The 22566-nt window shown below is 47.2% G+C and overlaps 1 protein-coding gene across 2 annotated transcripts in view; it reads left to right on the top strand.

The window, feature by feature from the left end:
- Nucleotides 1-22264, top strand: part of LOC308430948 (protein HIDE1) — a 34043-nt gene extending 11779 nt beyond the window's left edge. The window contains exons 1-8 of one of the 2 annotated variants that reach the window (XM_080930230.1): nt 3087-3178; nt 6695-6782; nt 8690-9013; nt 13742-13831; nt 16968-16995; nt 17542-17585; nt 18288-18325; nt 21826-22264. In XM_080930230.1, the coding sequence (XP_080786356.1) occupies nt 6740-6782; nt 8690-9013; nt 13742-13831; nt 16968-16995; nt 17542-17585; nt 18288-18325; nt 21826-21942 (684 nt within the window). In that variant the 5' untranslated portion in view covers nt 3087-3178; nt 6695-6739 and the 3' untranslated portion in view covers nt 21943-22264. Of the gene's footprint in view, nt 1-3086; nt 3179-6694; nt 6783-8689; nt 9014-13741; nt 13832-16967; nt 16996-17541; nt 17586-18287; nt 18326-21825 lie in introns of those variants that run through there. The other variant, XM_080930229.1, reaches the window with a different exon arrangement.
- The last annotated feature ends 302 nt before the right edge of the window (nt 22265-22566 follow it).

Below are 22566 nucleotides of genomic sequence, written 5' to 3' on the forward strand. Positions count from 1 at the left end.
TAGACCAGGCTGGTTTCGAACTCACAAAGATCTGCCTCCTTAGTGCTGGGACTAGAGGCTTTTGCCACCATGTCCTTTTTAATATTTACTTTATGTTTATATGTATGGATGCTTTGCCTGCATGTATGTCTGTGTACCACATGCATGCCTTGTGCCTACAGAAGTCAGAGGACAGAGGACATTTCTTTGTTATTAAGCAAAAAAACAAACCCAGCCATCTGATTTTAACCACTCAAGACTCAGGAGCCAGACGCTGGGGTGAAAGCCTGCTAACTCCGAGGGGCAGAGAAGGTACCCAGATGACTTCCCTCCTATACCCATCCCAGAAGGAAAAAGCTCCTTCCCTTTTCCCTGTTGTCTTAAACTCCTTGCAACTCAAAGCCCCACCTTTCTCTTTCCTGTTTTTTTTTCCGTCTCCACTCCTGTCTGATGGTTGCTTGCTCCACCTCTCGCCCTGAGATTGACTTTACATAGCTTTTGGATTAAAAGTGTGTGCTAGGGCTAGGCAACAACACAACAGGGTTTTTCTAGTTCAAGATCTTGGGGTTCACAGTGTGATCAAATATCCTACAACTTTAGTTCCCTGGAACTGAAGTTGTAAGCCATCATGGGTGCTGGGAATTGAACTCTGGTCCTTTGGAAGAGTGGTCAGTGTTCTTAACCACTAAGCCATCTCTCTAGCTCCGTGTTGACAGCGCTCATTATCATGCTTTATGGTGTGAAGAAAGGGCAGAGAAAATCAGGGCAGTATACCAGGCCTCTGGGATTCTCTTAGTATGTTTTGTTCGGTTTTGTTTTTCCTGATGGGGTTTGTTACATAGTCCAGGCTACCTCAGAACTATCCTTTTCCCTCAGCTTCTTGAGTGTTGGCATTAGAGGCTGGGACTTTTGATAAATGCGTTCAGACTGACAGCCGAGATTAATCATCACCCCTGGCTTCTGCTTTGTTGGTGTCTGTCTAGCTGCCAACGCGTGCTGAGACAGTGTCTTTAACTACTCCCCGTGCCTACTTCCTCCTCAGGGACTCCAGCCTGGGACAGCGATAGCCTCCGACCCTGCAGTGTCTCACCACCGTTTGTTAGCTTCCCTCTACCACCATGACCCCTACCACAGATCTGTGGAGTTGGGAACGGCATTAGTTCAGGAGTGTGCACGTGCCTGTGAAAGGCAGGAAACAACCTTGAATGCAGCGTCTTAAGTAGCATCCACCATGCTTTTGTGAGACAAGGGCTTGCTGTTCAGGCTCTGCTTCCCCAACTGTAGCTGTATGATTGGCCCACAATCCTGAGTGGGGAAGCAGGGAGGGAACAACTGTGGGTTGGAGACCTCAGGGAGTCAGTGAGCAAAGATGAAAGACATGACCTCCTCCGTGGGGCAAAGGTTGGGGCACAGGGCTATGTGTGCTGGAGCACACAGGCTCGGAGATGGGAGCACAGGGCTATGCGTGCTGGAGCACACAGGCTCAGAGATGGGAGCACAGGGCTATGCGTGCTGGAGCACACAGGCTCGGAGATGGGAGCACAGGGCTATGCGTGCTGGAACACACAGGCTCGGAGATGGGAGCACAGGGCTATGCGTGCTGGAGCACACAGGCTCGGAGATGGGAGCAGAGATCCTATTGCTGCCAGAGTTCCCGACTCTAGCTCCAGGCCTGCTTCTCCAGTCCCACAGCTCCTTGGCCCCACAGGGCCTCTCATTGGCTTCGAGTTTGGGAAGTAGGTTAGGCGGTCTGCCCAGCAAGCCCTGAGGATCCTCCTGGCTCCTCTTTCCTGCAGAAGTGTGTTTATAAGCACAGACCCCACGCCCTATTGTTTTGTCATGCCTTATGAATAACAACCTCAGGTCCTTGTAAGTGCACACACCCCCACACACAAACAAATGTAAACTTCTTTGTTTTGTTTTTCTTTCTTTGTGTGTAACCCTAGTTGTCCTAGAAGTTGCTCTGTAGACCAGGCTGGCCTGGAACTCAAAGATATGCCTGCCTCTGCCTCCCAAGTGCTAGGATTGAAGTTGTATGCCACCATCTTGTGGTGAGAATATTTTTTTCTAAGTAAACTTCAGGAATGGAGTGGCAGGTGCACACCCTCTCTTCTTTCTTCTTCTTGTTGTTGTTTACTTTTATTTATCATGGGGCTGGAGAAATGGCTCTGTGTCAAGAGCACTAACTTTTTTTTTTTTTTTGCAAAGGATCTAGGTGTTGTTCCCAGCACCCTCCCAGTGGCTAACAGCCCTTTCTAACTCCAGTTCTAGGGGATGTGATGCCTTCTTCTGGCCTGAATAAGTTCTAGACACATTCACATTGCACAGACATCCAAATCACTCAACCACTGGAAATAAATCTAAATATTTTAAAAGTATATACTTGTATTTAATTTTTTAAAGATTTATTTATTTTCTATATATAAGTACACTGTAGCTGTCTTCAGACACACCAGAAGAGGGCATCAATCCCATGACTGTGAGCCACCATGTGATTGCTGGGATTTGAACTCAGGACCTCTGGAAGAGCAGTCAGTGCTCTAACCACTGAGCCATCTCTCCAGCCCCCTTACTTGTGTTTTATGTCTGTGCATATGTACACAAGACACCATTAAAGTAATGACAAGGACAAGATGTAGCCTGCTTCTTTTTTGAGACAGGGTCTCATGCAGCCCAGACCGGTCTCCAACTCAATTATGCAACAGCCAAGGATGTCCTAGAACTCCTGATTGACATTCAGCTCCCAAGGGCTGGGGTGATGTGTGTGCACCACCATGCTGAATTTATTATGCTGGGGATGAGACCAGGGCTTCATGCATGCTGAGCAAGCATTCTGCACACTGAGATTCCTCTGAAACTACCGCCCCTCCCAGCCCCACCCCTATTTTGAGCCAGGGCCTCATTATGTAGCCCTGACTGGCCTGGAACTCACAGAGATCTGCCTCTGCCTTCCCAACATTCTGTGAGTGTGCCACCATCATTCCCTATGAAGGGTTCTCCCCACCCCCACTGGACATAAAGTTCTCTGCAACCCCAGAGCCTGTAACTGTATCACCTACCCTGGCTGCTACAATCCTGTCAGGGATTTAATTCTCATCTTCAGGCCTCAGCTTAGACAGCACTTCTGGAGAACTTTCTAGTTTCTCTGCTTCTCTGGAATCTCTGTCTGAAACTCCTGCCTTTACTTCCGGGATGAGAGGTGTGTTGGTGAGTTTTATGTCAACCTGATGCAAACTAGAGTCATTTTGAAATCCTCGTGAGACAATGCCCACACCAGACTGGCCTATGGGAAAGCCTATGATACAATTTCTTGATTGATGACTGATGGGGAGGGCCCGCCCACTGTGGGTGGGGCCATCCCTAGGCTGATGGTCCTGGGTTCTATAAGAAAGCAGGCTGAACAAGCCATGGGGAACATGCCAGTAAGCAGCTTCCTCTCCATGGCCTCTGCATTGGTTTCTGCTTCTTGTCTCGCTTGAGTTCCTGTACTGACTTCCTGTGATGATGAACAGTGCTGTGGATGTGTAAGAAAATTAAGCTTTTCCACCCCACGTCATGGTCTTTTATTCCAGCGATGGAAATTTAAGACGGTGTGCATGAACTTGCTACTATGTCTATACCGTTGTAAAGGCTTCTCCTATTCCTGAGCATGTTTTTGTTCTGTTGCCTTGATTAATTTGTCTTGTTAGGGATTTAAATTTTTTGTCTCATTTATTTTGCATGTATATATATATATGGGCCTATGTTGTATGATAAATTGTTTCCTAATGCCCACATGGAAGTCAGAGAACAACCTGTGGGACTCATATTCTCTCTCATCTTGGGCTTCATGGATGGGACTTGGGTCCCCTGGTTTAGTGGCAACCACCTTTGTCTTCTCAGCCATCATAGGAGCCCCTTTTTTAAGATTTATGTATTTATTATGTACATAGCAGTCTACCTGAATGTATGCCTGCAGCCAGAAGAGGGCACCAGATTTCATTACAGATGGGTATGAACCACCATGTGGTTGCTGAGAATTGAACTCAGGACCTCTGGAAGAGCAGTCAGTGCTCTTACCCTCTGAGCTGTTTCTCCAGCCCCGTAGCAGCCTTTTAAGATTAATGTTCCTATGTGTGGGTGTTTTGCTTCCATGCATATCTATGCAACATGAATACCTGGTACATTCAGAGGCCAGAATAGGTTGTCATATCCCATCCGCTGGAACTGAAGTTACAGATGGTTTGGAGCCACTATGTGGGTGCCAGAAATTGTACCTGGGTCCTCTGGGAGAAAAGACAGTACTTTTAATCACTGAACCATTCCCTAGCTTTTAATTTCTTTTTATAGTTAACTTTTATTAATCTTTTCCTTCTTTTTTCTTTCTTTTTTTTGTAGGGGGGTGTTAGAGAAAGGGTCTCTGTGTGTAGCTCTGGCTGTCCTGGAACTTGCTCCATAGACCAGGCTGGCCTCTAATCCAAGAAATCCACCTGTCTCTGCCTCCCTAGTACTGAGAATAAAGGCATGCACCATCACTACAGGGGCTTGGTAATCTTTTCTAAGTACCAGTTTGGGGTTCTTTTGCCCTTTATTTGTCTTTTGTGTTTTCCTGGATTTTGTTTTTAAATAGTGTTAAGAGTTCAAGGTCAGCTGGTGGCATTAGTACAAGCCGTTAAACACCCTCCCACCCTACCTCCACCCCACCCCTTCCTATCCCACCCCACCCCACCTATGTACTGGGAAGGCAGAGGCAGGTGGGTCTCTGAATTTGAGACCAACCTGGTCTACAGAGTGTGTTTCAAAACAGCTAGGGCTACCCAGAGAAACACTGTTAAAGAGTTAAAGGTAATCATTGACTATATAACTAGTTCCAAGCCAGTGGGGACTGTCTGAGACCCTGTCTCAAATGCAAAAAGCCTACTCTAGTGAACTTTGTATTTGTTGGTTGCTTGCCTTTTGTTTTTCTTTCTTTCTTTCTTTCTTTCTTTCTTTCTTCCTTTCTCTTTTTCTTTTTTGTCTGTCCACTGTCCTTCCCAGTTTGTTTATCTGTGCTTCAAGGCAGCTTGCTCTCAGCACTGTTGTAACCAGCACACGAGAAAAAAAGAAACAGGGTCTCACGATGTGGCTCTGGCTGTCCTGGAAACCCACAGTATAGACCAGGCATCAAACAGCCGCCTCTGTCTCTGGAGTGCTGGGGTTAGAGACATGGCAACTGGTTGATTTGTTGTTTCCTTTGTTTTATCTTGGTTTTGAGGTAAGAATCTCAGCTGCACAGCCAGAGATATGCAAAGAAATTCTGTATCAGATAAAAAAAAATTAAAAGGGGTGTGTGTGTGTGTGTGTGTGTGTGTGTGTGTGTGTGTGCGAGTGTGTGTTACTATGTAGCTCAGGCTGCCTTTGAACTGAGTCTGAGATGTGTTCCTTGCACCTTTGTTTTGGTTGTGAGCCTTTGAGTTACAAAGGCCGAGATGTGCTTCTTTTTGAGGTTTGTTTATGGCTGTTTTGCCTGCATGAAAACTTGTGTGTAGTGTCCAAGAATTCAGAAGAGGGCACTGGATCCCTGGAACCAGAGTTACTGCTGGTTATACGCTGCCATGTGAGTGCTGGGAATCAAACCTACGTTCTTTGGAGGGACAGCCAGTGTCCCTAGTCACTGTACCACCTCTCTAGCCATTTTTTCTTGGTAACAGTATCAGTTACTTTCTGTTGCTCTGATAAAGACAACTTATAGAAGGAAGGGTTTATTCGTGCTTATGGTTCCAGAGGGAGAGGCCATGATGGTGGAGTGGAGGCAGCTCGTGTGCTGGTTAGAGTAAACACATACAGGAAACAAACTGGGTCGGACAGTGAGTGTCTGAACTCAGAACCTGCTGTCAGAGGTGTGCTTCCTCCAGCAAGGCCATGCTTCTGGACCCTCATAAACACCACCGCCAACTGCCCTGTTCAAATGCCACAGCCTATGGAGACATTCTTATTTAAAACACCATAGTGATCAAACACTACAGCCTGGTATAGACTTTCAGGCTGAATGGGAAACTAAATAAAATGTATCATTAACTTCAAAGTGTATGAATTATATCAGAATTTACCCAGTCAAGTTTCTTGTCTTCTTCGCCTGGTGTTCCTTCATCTACCTGAGGAACCCTTGAAGCCTTGTATTCAAGGCTGCAAACCATTAGGCATGTAGCTACTGAAAACTAGCCTAGCACTCTCCCACAGAGCCGAGCCCCCAGCTCCTCTCTGAGGGATTCTAGGCAAGCATTCTTAGGCTAGGAGCCAATCCTTTGGTTATACTGTTGCATTTGCTCTCAGAGTTCCCTGATCTAGCTAATATTCACTACTCTTGTCCTCTCTGGAGCAGCTGAGTTATCACAGTCCTCAGATCTTGCCTGAGGACACTCTGATTGAGTCTTGACCTCTGGATGCCACTAAGTCATTTGGTTTTGCCTTGTGCTGGTGTGTCTTGGGTAGAAGCTTCCCTCTCAGGCCAATGACATTACCAAGGTTCTTGGGTTGAAGGGAGGAAGCAAACACAATTTTCCCCCTGCGATGTACAAAACTGTAGCCAATGGGGCTTGCAGGGCACTAGTTGGGTGGCTGGCTGTGTGTCTGGGGAAGGGGTGGGGACAGAGAGAATCTCTTTTGGTGCCCTAGTGTGTGTGCAACTTCCTGCCACTGAGGAAACTACAAACCAACACTTGCTTCTCCTTTCTCCACTGTGGTCTCGGGCTGGCAGGGAGCCCCAGATCTCTGTGGCCTTGGCCAGCTTTCCCAGCCCCACATGGGAGGAGAGATGCCTTGGACCATTCTGCTGTTTGCCTCTGGTGAGTCTGACACTTGCTCTTGGGGGAAGGACCCAGCTGCCCTGTGGGGCAGAAAGTACAGTGGAGCTGCTCTTTCCAGCCTTAGAGAGACTGCTCTCCCCAAATTCAGCCTAGAGCCTGGAAACTGCCTCACTCCAGCTTTTTAAGCTCTGTAGAAACACCAGCCTACCAGCAGTGCCTCTGCCCACTTGGCCTCCAGGCCTGCGGCACTCAGAGTCCAGGACTTGGGGAGCTGTGATATCAGGAGAGGTTAGCTCACAAATGGAGTGTCATCTGCAGACCCCCTGACCAGGGGCTGCCACAAAACACAAAGGTAGAGTGTCTGCCTGCAATGAGTGTGTGTGTGTGTGTGTGTGTGTGTGTGTGTGTGTGGCTTGTTTATTTGTTTGTTTAAAGAGGGGCTGGTGGCACTTGCTGTCAAGCCTAAGACTTGAGGTTTTTCCTTGGCATTCACATGTGGTGGGAGGAGAGAATCAACTTTTGTGAGTTGTCCTCTGATTTACACACACACACACACACACACACACACACACACACACACACACCACAAATATCCACACACCTACTTAACATGAATTAATAAATTTAATTTAAAAAAAAAGAACAAAACAAGGGGCTGGAGAGCTGCCTCAGCCATTAAGAAGATTGGTTGCTTTTCCAAAAACCTGGGTTCCATTCCCAGACACCCACATGGCAGAATAGTAACTTAGGTCCAAAGGGATTTAACACCTTTTTTTGACCCCCACAGGGGTCAAAAAAATAATACCTAGATATATATGCAGACAAATCACTCATCCATATAAAATACATTTCAAAAAGGACAAAATGGATTGCCTCTGACTGGAACCTACTAGTGAGGCAACGCACTAGTCCCACTAGAGGCTGCTTCCCACAAGACCCGCTCCACCCCCACCCCCACCCTCTAGACACCGAGGAGTAAGACAGATTCCTCTGCCCTCCTGTCTTATTCTTTCTCCTTTACTCACCCCTCAGTAAACAACATGAACTCACCTCCTGAGGTTTTTTTTTTTTTCTGGTCTTATAGATGAATGTGGGGCCTCAGACATGCTTGGCAGTAGTTCTGCCACTGACCCCCCCCCCAAACCCCCGGCTCTTCACTGGGGGTTCTAGGCAGGGGCCCTGCCACTGAGCTACACTCCCAGCCCTCACTGGGGGATTCTAGGCAGAGGCTCTGCCACTGAGCAATGCCCCAAAGCATCTGTGGGCTTCTTCCCACAGCATTTTCCTCAGGCTGGAAGGTTCTTCCTCAGTCTTCGTAACAGTCCCACACTAGCATGGGGTCAGCTTCCATGTCACCTCTTCTGGGAAGTCCTCTGAGGTCACCCCAGTTCACAAGAAGCTTTCTCCATTACCCAGGCTGCCTGCACGCTCCCAAGGCCAGCACTTCTCATTTTCTTTTCTGTGCACGAGTGATTTGCCTGCATCGTGTGTTTTGGGCACTGTGTGCAGACCTGGTGTCTCTGGAGGCCAGAAGAGGGCATCAGATCCCTTTGGACCTGAGTTGCAGACTTAGTTGTAAGCTGCCATGCGGGTGCTGGGAATCACATGCCCTCTGGAAGAGCAGCCCGTGCTCCTAACCACTGAGCCATCCCTCCAGCCCCACCACAGCAGTCTGATGAGTAGCATTGCTGGCTGAGCATCATGTGTTATTGTATAATTGCCGCCACTGTCAGTGAGATGCGCATGTACCAGGTACCAGCCTCCCAACAGTGGTGAGTAGTCAGGGGTCACTAGTGTTCTGATACAAACGTTAAGGATCAGAGAGGTGCAGCTCCTCAGACGTCAGGTGTACATGCAGGTACACACACATGTGCATGCAGACACTACAGTGTAGGTGATCTGGTCTGGAGGACACAGACATCTCAAGTTGTCATTCTTCATTACAGGCTCCTTGGCCATCCCCGCACCATCCATCTTCCTGGTACCCCCCTACCCAAGCAGCCATGAGGATCCCATCTACATCTCATGCACAGCCCCAGAGGACATCCTAGGGGCCAATTTCACTCTGTTCCGAGGGGGAGAGGTGGTCCAGCTCCTACAGGCCCCCTCAGATCGGCCTGGTGTAACATTCAATGTAACTGGTGGTGGCAGTGGTGGTGACAGTGGCAAGGCTGCTGGGGGGAACTTCCACTGTCAGTATGGTGTGCTGGGTGAAAACAGTCGGCCCCAGCTATCGGACTTCAGCCAGCAAGTTCAGGTCTCCTACCCAGGTAAGACGGTAGCATCTGGTCATGCTGCCCTGGACTTTCCTGTGATACTCTGTAGCAAGTCCAAGTCTATAGATAAGTGGATTGATCTGAAGGAAGAGAGAAGCAGCCCCCGATAGACACCCAGGACTTACAGCAGGAAAACAGGTATGCCAAGGCCCTGGGGTTGAACTTGCCTTTGTGTGTTTGTGGATGATCCCAGGAGGGCAGGAGTTCAGTGATCAAGGAAGAGCCAGAAGTGTGGTAGGTGATACAGGGACTTGTGGGCCACAGCAGACACCAGCTGTTCATCTGACCATGCAGGGGTCCTGGAAGTCCTCCAACCTGTATTCTTTTCTGGATAAAGGGATGGGTTTGCCTTATGGGTCTGGAGCCCCGGGGATAGGAAGAGTCTGCTTAGTATCTGTGTAGTAAGTGAAAGGCAGCTAAGCCCCTTGAACAGACAAAACCAGGGGGTGCCGTGCATGTTGTGCTGGAGGCAGCTTGCTCCCATGCCTGATGGCTTGGCCTGAGCTCACCCCTTAGATTCTGTAAGGAAAGAATCAACTCCCAAAAGTTGTCCTCCGACCTCTGCTCTACACACATGCTGTGCCACAAATATACCGCCTCCCCATGCCCAACATAAAGAAACATATAATTCCAAAACTGGCTTAAGGAGCAAGGTCAGGCATGTGGCACAAACATGAATCCCAGCAGTCTGGAGGCTGAGGCAGAAGAGCTGCCGTGAGTTGGAGGCCAGTCTGGTTGCATAGAAGACTCTATCTCAATAAATAAACAGAAGATCCAGGTGTTGTGGTGGGCCTCTGTCATCCTAGCACTTGGGACGTGGAGGCGGAAGGATTAGAGATCCAAGGTCATCCTTGAGAGTGAGGAAGAAGCCTTCTAGATCTAGTCGACGATCCTTCCTCCCCACCCCGTTCCATCCCACAAAAGGACCCTGCTGCCCACTGGATCTGCAGGTTGGAAAGACAGAGCAGCGTTCCCTGCCTGAGCTCCCTTTTCTTATCAGGAGGGCCTTGTAGGTCTTGCAACCAAAAGAAGACAGTGGCCCTTGTGCCACAGAGGGTGAATGACAAAACCTATTCCCCAGGTGAAGACATATTGACCCACCAGGTCCCCAGATCCCCATCCACTACCTCAGTCCTGGGAAAGGAATCCAAGTCCTTTGCAGACAAGAACTTGTGAAATGTTCATTCTTTCCTTTAAAAACAATTTAAGAGAGACTCGTGTGGCTTGGGCTGGCCACCCCCAGTGCAGCCAAGGATGACCATGAGCCCCTGGTCCTACTGGTCCTCCGACTCTCCACTGCTGGGATGTCACATGTGTCCCACACTGCCATGGAACTCCCATCCTGAGAGATGAGTTCTCGGTGGTCTTCAGAGCCCACTGTATGGCCAGGAACTCATTCTGTACACCAGACTGGCCTCAAACTTAGAAAAATCCACCTGCCTCTGCCTCCAGAGTGCTGGGATTAAAGACACAGGCCACCACTGCCTGGCTGTTACTGACTCTTTAGTGCCCTGACTGGAGCTACAGATAACTACTGGGATGACATGAACTACATAAGTAATCAATTAATTAAAAATTAAAAAAACATGGAAAGCTGGGTGAAGGTCACACATGAGGCAGAGACAGGTAGGTCTCTATGAGTTCAATACCAGCCTGGTCTACAGAGCAAGGTCCAGGACTGCCAGGGCTGGTACACAGAGAAACATTGTCTCAAAAAACACAAAAAGCAAACGTAGAAACAAAAACAAAAAAAGGGAGCAAGGGAGCTACACTTGGTGAACACTTTTAACCTCAGTGCTCAGAAGGCAGAGGTTAGCTCAGAGCCAGCCTGGTCTACAAAGAGTTCCAGGCAAGTCAGAGCTACAAAGTAAGGCCTCGTCTCAAAAACAAAACAAATCTGGCATGGGGTGTGGTTCCACTTTCTAGGCCTGGGTTTGGTCCCTAACTAGGGGCACATGCTGTCATCCTATTAGAAGCAGGAGCATCATGAGTTCAAGGTACACTGCAAGTTTGGGAGCTGCCTGGGGCACACAAGTCCCTATTGGAAGGGGAAGGGGGCAAAGAAAGAAATGAAAAAGAAACTCGCTTCCCCACAAAAAGGCTTCCCCACTGAAGGCAGCTCACAGTGGAATCAGACCCAGCTAGAATTAAAAGGCAGACCTAGTGAGACCCTGTCTCAAACAAACATCGTTTCCTTCTTGCTCTCCTTCCTTGACTTATTTTAAGGACAACTTTCCCTTCATGGTGTATAGTCCTGCCGAGCGCTTCTACATCTACATCTTGGGGCTCCAATGTCATTCCCACACACAGAAAAATAAGCCTTTTAAAACATCTCTTCTATAATTAGTACTGAACTAATGTATTTACTTATTTCTATTGCATGGCTATGGGTAGCTTGTCTGCATGTATTTATTGTCTTTGTAACATGTGTGTGCAGTGCCCAAAGAGGGCAGAAGAGGGGTTTTATCCTCTGTCTGGTGTTGTAGATGGTTGTGAGCTACAATGTGGGTGCTTGGAATTGAACCTGAGTCCTCTGGAAAAGCAGCCAGTGCTCTTAGCCACTTAGGTATCTCTACTGCCTCCAAATTTTCTTTTTAAAAATTGTGTGTGTGTGTGTGTGTGTGTGTGTGTGTGTGTGTGTGTGTGTTTGTACACGTCAGAGGACAGACAACCTGTGAGAATCTGTTCTCTCCTTCCACCATGTAGGAATTGGATTCAGGTTAACAAGTTTGGTAGGAAGTGCCTTTCACCCTAAACCCCTGTCTTAGACTTTCTATTGCTGTGATGGAACACCATGACCAAAAGTTAGGGAAGAAAGGGTAAGTTTATTCAGCTCACACTTCCACACTGTAGTTCGTCACTGAAGGAAGTCAGGACAGAAACTCAAACAGGGCAGGATCCTGGAGGGAGAAGATGATGCATTGGCCATAGATGGGTGTTGCCTACTAACTTGCTCCTCATGGCTTGCTCAGTCTGCTTTCTTATAGAATCCAGGACCCCAGCCCAGGAATGGCCCCACCCACAGTGGGACCCTCCCCATCAGTCATTAATTAAGAAAATGACTTATGGGGCTGCAGAGATGGCTCAGAGATTAAGAGCATTGGCTGTTCTTCCAGAGGACCTAGGTTCAATTCCCAGCATCCACACTGCAGCTCATAACTGTAATTCTGGTTCCAGAAGACCCAACGCCCTCACACAGACATACATGTAGGCCAATCAACCATATGCATAAAATCAATAAATTATTTAGAAAATAAAATGCCTTACAGCCTGATCTTGTGGAGGCATTTCCCTCAATTAAGGTTCCCGCCTGTCACATGACTCTGCCTAGTGCCAAGCTGACAGAGCACTAACCAGCATGCCATCTTGGTAGCCCTAAAATATCTTTTTTTAATTTTGTTTTTGAGATAAGGACTCACACTATAGCTCAGGCTTGCCTCAAACTCAATGTAATCTTCCTGCCTCAGACTCCTAAGGGCTATGATTATATAGAGCTCTTTTTAAAAATGCTTCCATGGGGGCTGGAGAAATGGCTGAACATTTAAAAGCCCTAACTTTTCTTCAAAATGGCCCAAGTCTGGTTTCCTGCACCCGCATCAGTCGGCTCCCAGCTGCCTGTAACCCAGCTTGAGAGGAATGGACAATCTCTTCCGGACTCGGTGGGAACGAGAATGCACTGCAAAAGCCTCCTCTCAGCCCATAGCGTTTTTACCAGCACATATTAACTGTGCAGAAGGACGGGTTTCATTATGGCATTGTCACAGTGTGCATATGTATTCTGTTCATTTGCCCCTTATCACCTTCTCTTACCCCCCAATTCCCTTCATCTTTCCAACTACTCTCCCTTCTGCTCCTTCTACTTCCATGTCTTTTGTTTTGGCAAGGTCTTGCTACACAGCCTTGGCATTAAACTCATAGCAATTCTCCTGCCTCAGCTTCCCATATGTTGGGATTATGATACTTGAGCCACTATGTCCAGCTTCAATCTCCTTTTTTAGTATATATCTATATATCAAAGTATATATATATATATATATATATATATATATATATATATATATATATATATATATACACACACACACATTTATATATACACACATATATATGATATATATGTATATACAACTATACACACATATGATATATATGTATACACACACACAACCGTTTGTCAGGCCACCTAGCTGTTTTAGTAAAAAAGCACTTACAGGCATGATGACATGAGTCCATCTCTGCAACCCATATGATGAAAGGAGAAGCCGTCTCCAACAAGATATCCTCTGACTTCCATGTACATACTGTGGGGTGTGTGTGTGTGTGTGTGTGTGTGTGTGTGTTTGATGGTACTGAAAATGGAACCTAGAACCTTTCTTTCTCTCTCTCATTTTCTTTTGTTTTGTTTTTTGAGTGTGTGTAGGTCATTCTGTATCATAAGCTGGCTCTGACTTCTCTAACTCAGGACTTTCCAAATGTTTGGTAATCTGGTCTTGGGGTGGGGCTACCTCCCCAGAAGGAACACGTTTTACTGGCCCAGCAAAAGTCCTCACTGACTGCCAACTGCCTACATGCCAGGCTTGTTGAGTTTCCAGGCCCACCTGCACCTGAGATGCTTGGTTGAGGTGTCTGTTGGGTGAGGGTAGGGCTCCAGAAAAGCACCTCCAGACGCCCCCTGCCCTTGAAGCTCCTTCACTTGCCCGATTCTCTTTCTTCTCTCTCTAGTCCCCACCTGGATCCTGGCACTCGCCCTGAGCCTGGCTGGAGCTGTCCTCCTCTCGGGGCTGGTGGCCATCACAGTGCTGGTGAGAAAAGGTAATGAATGGGCAGCAAGGTGAACGAGAGCCTCAAACCAGATAACAGCTCTCAATCTCCCTCTTGTGTAGCCCCAGCTGCCCTGAGACCCATTGTGTGGTCCAGGCTGGTCTGGAGACCATAGAGATCCACCCACTGCCTCTGCTTCTGCCCTTGGAGTGTAGGCTGTGCTACCAAGCCCAGCTCCTTTCCTCTCCCTCTCCCCATCCTGCCATAGAGGCTGATGTTAAACTCCTGCTCACGCCTGGATTTTTCTTTCTTTTTGGAGAGTGTCAAAGGCCAAACTGAACATCAAATGCCCTGGAATTGGACTTACAGATCGCTGTGGCCCGCTGTGTGTGCGGGGGATGGGGAGTATGGGGATGAGAGTGTGCAGGTGAGGTGTCTGAGATCACCATGGTCAGTAAGGATCTTCTGGAGGCAAGAAGTTGCACTTCGGTGCAACATGGACCCGAAGTGGTTATTTAGTCATACTAAGCATGGCACAATTTGGTGAATTTTTTCCTGGTGATAATTAGCTCAATCCCGTGTGCACAATAGAGGTTAAGACTTGACACAAAAAGTCTTTGTAAAGTACATGCAACATCTTCTATTAAGATGGGTTCTATTGCTTGACTACATGTGATACTTTCCAAAAAGATAGGTTCTATAGATTGACTGAAAAAACTAAGCTCATACATGATAAGGGTCTGAGGGAAGACCTGGTGTGGTCTCAGCCACAAAGTACAAAAGGTCACAAGGCTGCACCTGCTCCCAGCCTTCTGGGCTGACAAGTTATGTACCCCCCTCCCTTTGAAGGAACAGCTCTGTGTGTTTAACATTCCGAGCTTCCCTATGCTCGTTTGTAAGCATGACAGGAGGACCTCTGTGCCTCCTACACATGTGGGTACTGGGTAGTGAACATGGGTCTGGAAAACAGCCAGTGCTCTTAACCATGAACCATCTCTCTCCCTCACCGGAACTGGTTCTATCTTCGATGTTTGCAGGGGCACAGAGACAGTTTAGGAAATTCCTTCACCAGAACTCAGCAGTTGTGTGTGTGTGTGTGTGTGTGTGTGTGTGTGTGTGTGAGGGGCATCAGCAGAAGTGAGGTGACAGGTGGAGGGAGGAGAGTGACATATAGAATCTCAAGAGAGACTAGACTGTTTTTACATCACATCCTGAGGCAGAAGGATCTATAGAGGTCCAGCTCTCCTGCACAAAGGCATAGTGGGCACATCTGTCACTCCAGCACTTAACTAGCTGATGGCAGAGGACTACGAGTTCAATGTCAACCTCATTATATAGCAAATTCCAGACTAGCCTGAGCTATGTGAGATGCTGTCTCAGGAACAAAGGTGTGTTCAGTTCCATTTGTGTTCTACCATCTCCACACATCTCCTTCATGTGTTTCTAGAACTTTCGTTCTCTAAACCAAAGTTTCTTAAACTTCCTAATGCTGTGATTCTTTAACAGTTTATTTTGTTATGTTGACGCCCACATTTGTTATGTTATTACATACAATTATTTTCTTTTTTTTAAAGATTAATTTATTGTATATAAGTACACTCTAGCTGTCTTCAGACACGCCAGAAGAGGGCATTGGATCCCATTACAGATGGCTGTGAGCCACCATGTGGTTGCTGGGAACTGAACTCAGGACCTCCGGAATAGCAGTCACTGCTCTTAACCACTGAGCCATCTCTCCAGCCCCATAAAATTATTTTTATTGTTACTTTATAACTGTAACTTTGCTACTGTTATGAGTCATAATGTAAGTCTTTTTGGAGATAGAGGTTGAGAACCACTGCTCTAACTCTGCACTTAGACAGTAGCTCTCTGTTCAGTCTACCTTTACTCCTAGCAACAACGAAAATGCCTTTCAAAATACTTACTCCTCCTCCACCTTTTCTTCCTTCTCATTCTAGGTGGCAGTTGCAGGACTGAGTTCTCCTTTCCACCTTCTGGGGCCCCAGGATCCAACTTAGGTCATCAGGCTTGGTAGCAAGTATCTTTACCTTAAGAGCCATCTCACTGACTCCGAAAAACCCTGATTTTGACAGGTCTCATGTAGCCCAGGGTAGCTCAAGCTTGCCATATTACTGAGAGTGGTTTTGAACTCACGATCCTCTTTCCTCCACCTCTCTAATGCTGGGATCACAGACTTGTGTTGGAAATTATCTAGCAGGAAATTCACAGTTTTTTAAGAAAAACAATTTTACATGTTTATACAATTTTGAAGATGTTTGTTTGGATTTGGCTTAAAAGAGACAGGGTTTTACCACACAGCCCAGGCTGGTCTGGAGACCCCCACCTCCCATGTAGACCAGGTTGGCTTTGACCCCAGTTTGCAGAGAGTACGGCAGGGAGGTACCACATTTGGTAGCTTCAAGTTTTTGTTTTCAAATGAACATACATTTCTCACGAGTCAAGCACAGAAATAAAGGCAGCAAGATTGCTCAGCAGACAAAGATGCTTACTGCCAAGCATGTCTGCCTAACTTCAGTCCCTGGGGCGCATATGGTAGAACAGCTGACTCCACAGGATTTGCTCTAACCTCTACACATGCCCTATGGTGTGTGCACCCACACCCATGCAAGAACATACATAATACAGAGTAAATGCTTTTTACAAGCCCGGAACATATTGAGTGACGTGGTCACACAGACCTGTTATGCCAGATCTCAAGAGGCTGATGAAGAGATGAGAGGATTGTTGGTTAGAGACCAAGCTGGCTGAGCCCTGCCTCAAAGAAACAATGGCACACCATAACTGCAGCATTTAGGAGGTAGAAGTAGGGAGAGGACTAAGAGTTCAAAGTCAGCCTTTACTACATAGTGAGTTCAGGCCAGCCTGGGTGACACAGAACTGAAAGTGGGCAAGTTGGCACATGCCTTCAATCCCTGTGCTCAGCGTGTAGATCTCTAGGAAACAGTTCACCTAGTCTCCATGGTTCCAGAACACCCAGGGCTACACTGTGAAACCCTGCCAAGAAAAGGAAAGATCTGTTTCTAGCAGCTTCTGTACTTGGTGGCAGATGAGCCAAGGCTGGGTCCCACAGGGCTCAAGGAAACGTTTGATTTCATGGGTGTCAACGTTACTTAGCTGCTATCAGGTCCAGAATCATCTAACCAATGCCTGTTCATCTTTCTTCTAGCTAAAGCCAAAAACTTACAGAAGCAGAGGTGAGACCCTCCCTGGGTGATCATTGAGCACTTCACTAGCTGGGTAAATGCCTCGTTTCCCATAGTGCCCTCTGGTGGGAGGGCTGGTACATGTAACATGGATAATTTATTGAGCATTGCTGTATACTGGAATGCTATAAAGCTTATGTTCACCGCTTCCTCCCAGTAGTTCAGATGATACCCATTTTCTAGATGTAAATACTGAAACCTGAAGCTGAGTCACGTGGGGCCAGGCCAGCTCACTGCTGGCTCTCACAATATTGTCCCAGAAATCTAGATATCTGCAGTGGCATTCTTTGGGACTCTCATTGGGATTCAATGTTAAACTTCTCCTGGAGCTGTCCCTGGCTCCTCATAGCCAGAGAGTTGCCACCCAGTGTGACAGCTCTGGAAATGAGGGTTGAGTGCTTTCAGTGTGCAGGTGTTCACTGTGGGCAGGGGATGTACCAGTGCTGAGAGCAATCCCCATCAGGTCTTGCTAGCAGGGATATTCTAGAACAAGTGTCCTATTTCATGGGGCATCTTTTCTTCTGAATCCCTTTGCAGAGAGCGTGAATCTTGCTGGGCTCAGATCAACTTCACCAATACAGGTCTGTTATGTTATCCATGTCCCTTGATGCTTTCATGGGTGAAGTAAGCTTCAAATTTCTGTTGCTATTTGGACTCTTTCTGTGGCTTCTTGTTGCTTTGGGGGTCTAAACATGGTCCCCATTGTTTCTGTTGGGTTCCCACTTTCTGTTCTCATTTCTAGCCTCCACACTGGCTCTATCCACTGCCTAGAACACTCACCCTCCCCCTTCAGTGTATATGCCCACCCACTCCAGGAAAGCTTCCTCAATTCCTCAGCCAAACTCTATGCTGTCCTTGGACATCAGCCATGCTATTAGCCCACTTTAGAGATCAGCATTTGAATGTTTGTTTGTATATGATGTCTGTGCACGGGGAAGCCAGCATGGCATAGTGCATGTGTGTCAAAGAACAACTTGTAGGAGCCAATTCTTTCCTTCTACTAAGTGGGTCCTGGGGATTGAATTCAAGGTGACAAATTTGGCTACAAGTGCCTTCATCCACTGGCCCCCAGCCTGTTCTACACAGTAAGAGCTGTGCCTCTCCCCCTAAATGTTCACAACTCATCCTGTAGAGTAGTTGGAAAGAATCTGGAGAGGATGCTGGAACGTGAACCCCAAGTCTTTTTTGCAGGGTTACTTTTGGGTTTTGAGACTATGGGCAAGGACAGGTGGGTACAGGGCAGTAGACCCACCAGCACTGACTTTGCTCTCTCTCTCTTTCAGACATGTCCTTTGATAACTCTCTGTTTGCCATCTCTACGGTGAGTTGCTCTTTTTGTCAAGTTTCCTGAGGACCGACCAGCTGAGAAGGGAAGGGTGCTGTGCCACGGGGAGTCCCCAGACTCTGATACTGAAGGCAGGAAAGATGCCCAGAGTCATAGGACTAGGTCTTGTCCATAAACCTGGGGATGGTTATGACAAACTAGGGGATCACAGGTCTGGATTGTCACTGGATTGGGTTCAACCCTTGAGGATGGTGAGAGATGGTTTGGGGTGGCCTTCAGGGGCTTATGTGGAACCTGTGACACTCTATGCTCTGGTCTCTTTCTGACAATAAGAAAAGCTTATTTTTAATTCAGTATGGAGCTCACACTTGTAATTCCAGCACTTGGGAGGTGGACTTAGAAAGATTGGGGGACTAGCGTGGGCTACATGGTGAGTTACAGGTCACCCTAGGCTACAGAGTTTCTGTCTCCCCGTCCTCCATTGTTTTGTGTATGTGGGGGTAGTGGGGGAGTGCCACAGCACACATGTGGAGGGCAGAGGTCAACTTAGAGTTGGTTCTCTCCTTCCGAGTGAGCTCCAGGAATCACATTCAGGTAGTCAGGTGTGGCAGCAAGTGCCCTGACCTGCAAGACCATCAGCCTGAGTTCTCCTATCTTAAAAAACAAACAAAAACGCAGAGGGCACAGTGATACACACCTTTATCCCAGTGCAGAGAGAGATAGGTAGGTCCCTGAGTTTTAGGTTAGCTTTGCTCTACACACTGAGTTCCAGGACACCCAGGAATACACTGAGAAACACTGTTTCAAACAGCCAACAAAACACAATGTAGAGATGCAACTGCCTGGCAGAGAGAGCCCAGTGTGTTTGAAGTGCCACAATTTACATCTTTTGTGGCTTCAGCTTAGACAAATCCCAAACTGTCCAGATAAACTTAGATGGCTGGGCATGGTGGCCAATGTGTCATCCCAACACTTGGGGGCTGAACTATCCAGGACTGTCCAGCCCCTAAGGCTGTTTTATTGCTGCTGTTGCTTGGTTTGGTTTGAATATTGTTATTTCCAGACAGGCTGGTCACAAACTCACTATGTTGCTAAGGATGCTCCTGAATACTTGCATCATCTTGCAGCTGGAATCATATTGCCGCCATCTCCTAAGTGCTGGGATTATAGGTGTGCACCACTCCATGCAGTTTATGTGGTGCTTGGGCTGGGAGTAAGCTATGGGAGTACTCTGACAAATGAGTCACATGGTTCACTTACTTTTGTTTGAAACAGTCTCAATATGTAGTAGTCATGCCCACTGCCCCAGGGCTGTATGAAACACTGTAACACACACATACATCTTGGGCTGGGCACGTACCCAAAGCTTCTAGCCCTATTTCCTGCTTTTGTCTATTTGCCTATTCCCATATGAACACACTATTTCTCCTTTTGTGACTGGCTGGTTCTACTTCCCAGAGTAACCTTAACTTCACCCCATGATGTTAACTTGTCTCTGAGTATGATATACCACATTTTGCTGATTCATGTTTATTGACGGACACTTGGAATGTTCCCACACTTTTGGCTTTTGTAAACACAGTTATACAAATATCTCAGTTCTTGCTTTTGGGTTTAGCTTCTTTCTTTCTTTCTTTCTTTCTTTCTTTCTTTCACACTCACACTCTCATACATGAACAACTGATAAAGTCTTCTAAAAAGGAAAGCGGTGATGTTGGCAGGTATGACTACAAAGTAGCTGCCCGGTGCCTGTTCACTGTCCCATTTCTCAGAGACTAACATCCAACAACTTGGAAATCTCTATGGGGAGGAGTTCAGTTCATTATTTTATTGGGTTTTTATTTTTCATGTTCGTTGGTATTTTGACTGCAAGTAGGTCCGTGTGAACGTTGTCAGAAGCCCTAGACAGGGTGAACTGCTGTGTGGGTGCTGGGACTAGAAAGCCTGTCCTCTGGAAGAGCAGCCAGTGCTCTTAACTGTGGGGCCATCTCTCCAGACTCTTGTTTGTTTGGTTTGTTTTTGCTTTGAGACAAGATCCATCTATGTAGTCCTGGCCGTCTTGGAACTTACTATGGAAACCAGGCTGGCCTCTGACTCACAGAGATTCTGCTACCTCCATGTTCCAAGTGCCAGGATTAAATGTGTAGCTACTGAACCTGGCCTGCTTTCTTTGTTTCTTTACTTTTTTGTTTGTTTGCTTGTTTTTTGAGTCAGGGTCTTTCTGTATACTATGGCTATCCTGAAACTTAGTAGAGGCTGGTCTTAAACTCAGATCTACCTGCTCTGTCTCTCAAGTGCTGGTATTAGAGCCACCCCATTACGTGCTTTCCTTTCTTTTTAAAGACAGCCTGTGTAGCCCTGGCTGGCCTGGAACTCACTATGTAAATCAGGCTGGCTTCCAATTCACAGAGACCTGCATGCCTCTGCCTTCTGAGTGCTAGGAGTTGAGGTGTTCTTTACAGAGACACTGTGACTAGACAGGGATCTTATGGGGGGGGGGTCACTGGTAAGGGAGGACCAAAGCTCTGAGGGCCCCTCAAGCCCACCTTATCGACTGGCTTCAGGTTTGGAAAGGTTTTAGGGAAACCCAGATGGGTGGGTAAGAATGTACTATCTGCTTCATGTATATTTCTTTCTCAAGCCTCACAGTGCTCTTAGGAGATGGATATTATCATGTGAAACTGAGGCATAGACAGGTTATCACTCAAGTGAGGTCAGGATGCTAGGAAGTTATGAAAGTGGGATTTGAGCTCTGGCCTTGGTTTGTTAAAAGTCACAGGGCACCAATGCTGTGAAAAGATGATGTCCTGGGTTTCGGCACCAATGTTAGGAAAAGGATGAAGAGAGTGCGGCGAGGCCTGGGGGCAAGGGAGATGCCTCTGGGGAACCCATGTTGGGAATCCCGTCCCCCTGAAAGACCAGCCATACAACAGTATAGTACAGAATAGAGTTTATTCAAGTCATGGGAGAGTTAAGAGGGTGGTAGAGGCAGAGAGAGGGAGGGAGAGAGAGACAGACAGAGAGGGAGGAGAGGAATAGAGGCTGGCCATGAGCACAGGGAGAGGGGGGGAAGGGAAGGGGAAGAGGAAGAGGAGAGGTAAGGGGAGGGCAAAAGCAAGAGAACAAGAGAGGCAAGAGAGGCCAGAGACAAGAGAACAAGAGAGAGAGGAGGGGGCAAGCAGCCCCTTTTATAGTATCAGGTCATGGGTGGAGCATATCTGGCTATTGCCAGGTAACTGAGGGGTGGGGTATACCTGGCTGTTGCTAGGTAACCAAGGGGTGGGATTTATAGAATCCCAATACTTGGTCCCCCCTCTTCTGCAGAGAGGAGGCAACAGGAATAGAGCCACTGAAGGTTGGAATCTGGGGAGTTGGTGGGAGGTGGTGGGAAGGTATCTGAGGGCTTGGAACAGGAGGAACTCCCCAGATCCTTCCACCAAAAACCACTTAAGTTTTTTTTGTTTGTTTGTTTGTTTTGGTTTTTTTTTTTGCTTGTTTATTTTAATTTTTTTTTTTCTTTTCCTCCATGGACAAAGAAAATGACTCAGGAAGACTCAGTGGCAACCCTGGACTCAGGGCCTCGAAAGAGGCCCACGTCTGCATCATCCTCTCCAGAGCTCCCTGAGTTCAGCACTTTCCGGGCCTGCCAGTGAGTCTGAAGAATGAGGACCCTTTTTATCCAGTTCTCTCCTCACCACTGCCTGAGACTGCAGAAACCAGATGTCTGTGCAGAGACTCGGCAACAGGGAGGAGTCAAGCCACAGCTTTCTTAAGGAAGGACTGGCCAAAGGAAGGGACCGTCTCCTGATGTCGTAACCTTCCTCACAAGACAAGAAAATTAGTTGGGGTATCAGCCTAGAGGCTAGACAGAAAGCCAGAAGCCTCTTTGTAGAGTCCCAACATCAGAGAAGTGTCACTATCAAATCAGGACATTTAACCCAGCCAGGCATAGGAGGTGTACATTCTGTATCTCTTTTCCTGTGCCTCCCCAAGTGCAACTTCCAGACTGGGTGTTTTATTTGGGGGAGAGATGTGTATATTTTTGTTGCTGTTCTTGTTTCTAGATAAGGTCTCACTGTGTAACCCCAGCTGTCCTGGAACTTACTGTATAGACCAGGCTGGTTTCAAACTCATAGAGATCCACCTGCCTCTGCCTCCAGAGTGTTAGGATTAAAGTGCCTGCCACAAAACCTGACTTTGGGAATTTTTATTTTATTTTATTTTATTTTGAGACAGAGCTTTTCTATGTAGCCCTGGCTGTCCTAGAACTCGCTCTG

Source organism: Micromys minutus (genome assembly GCF_963924665.1).
Source record: "Micromys minutus genome assembly, chromosome: 16".
NCBI classification, from domain to species: Eukaryota; Metazoa; Chordata; class Mammalia; order Rodentia; family Muridae; genus Micromys; species Micromys minutus.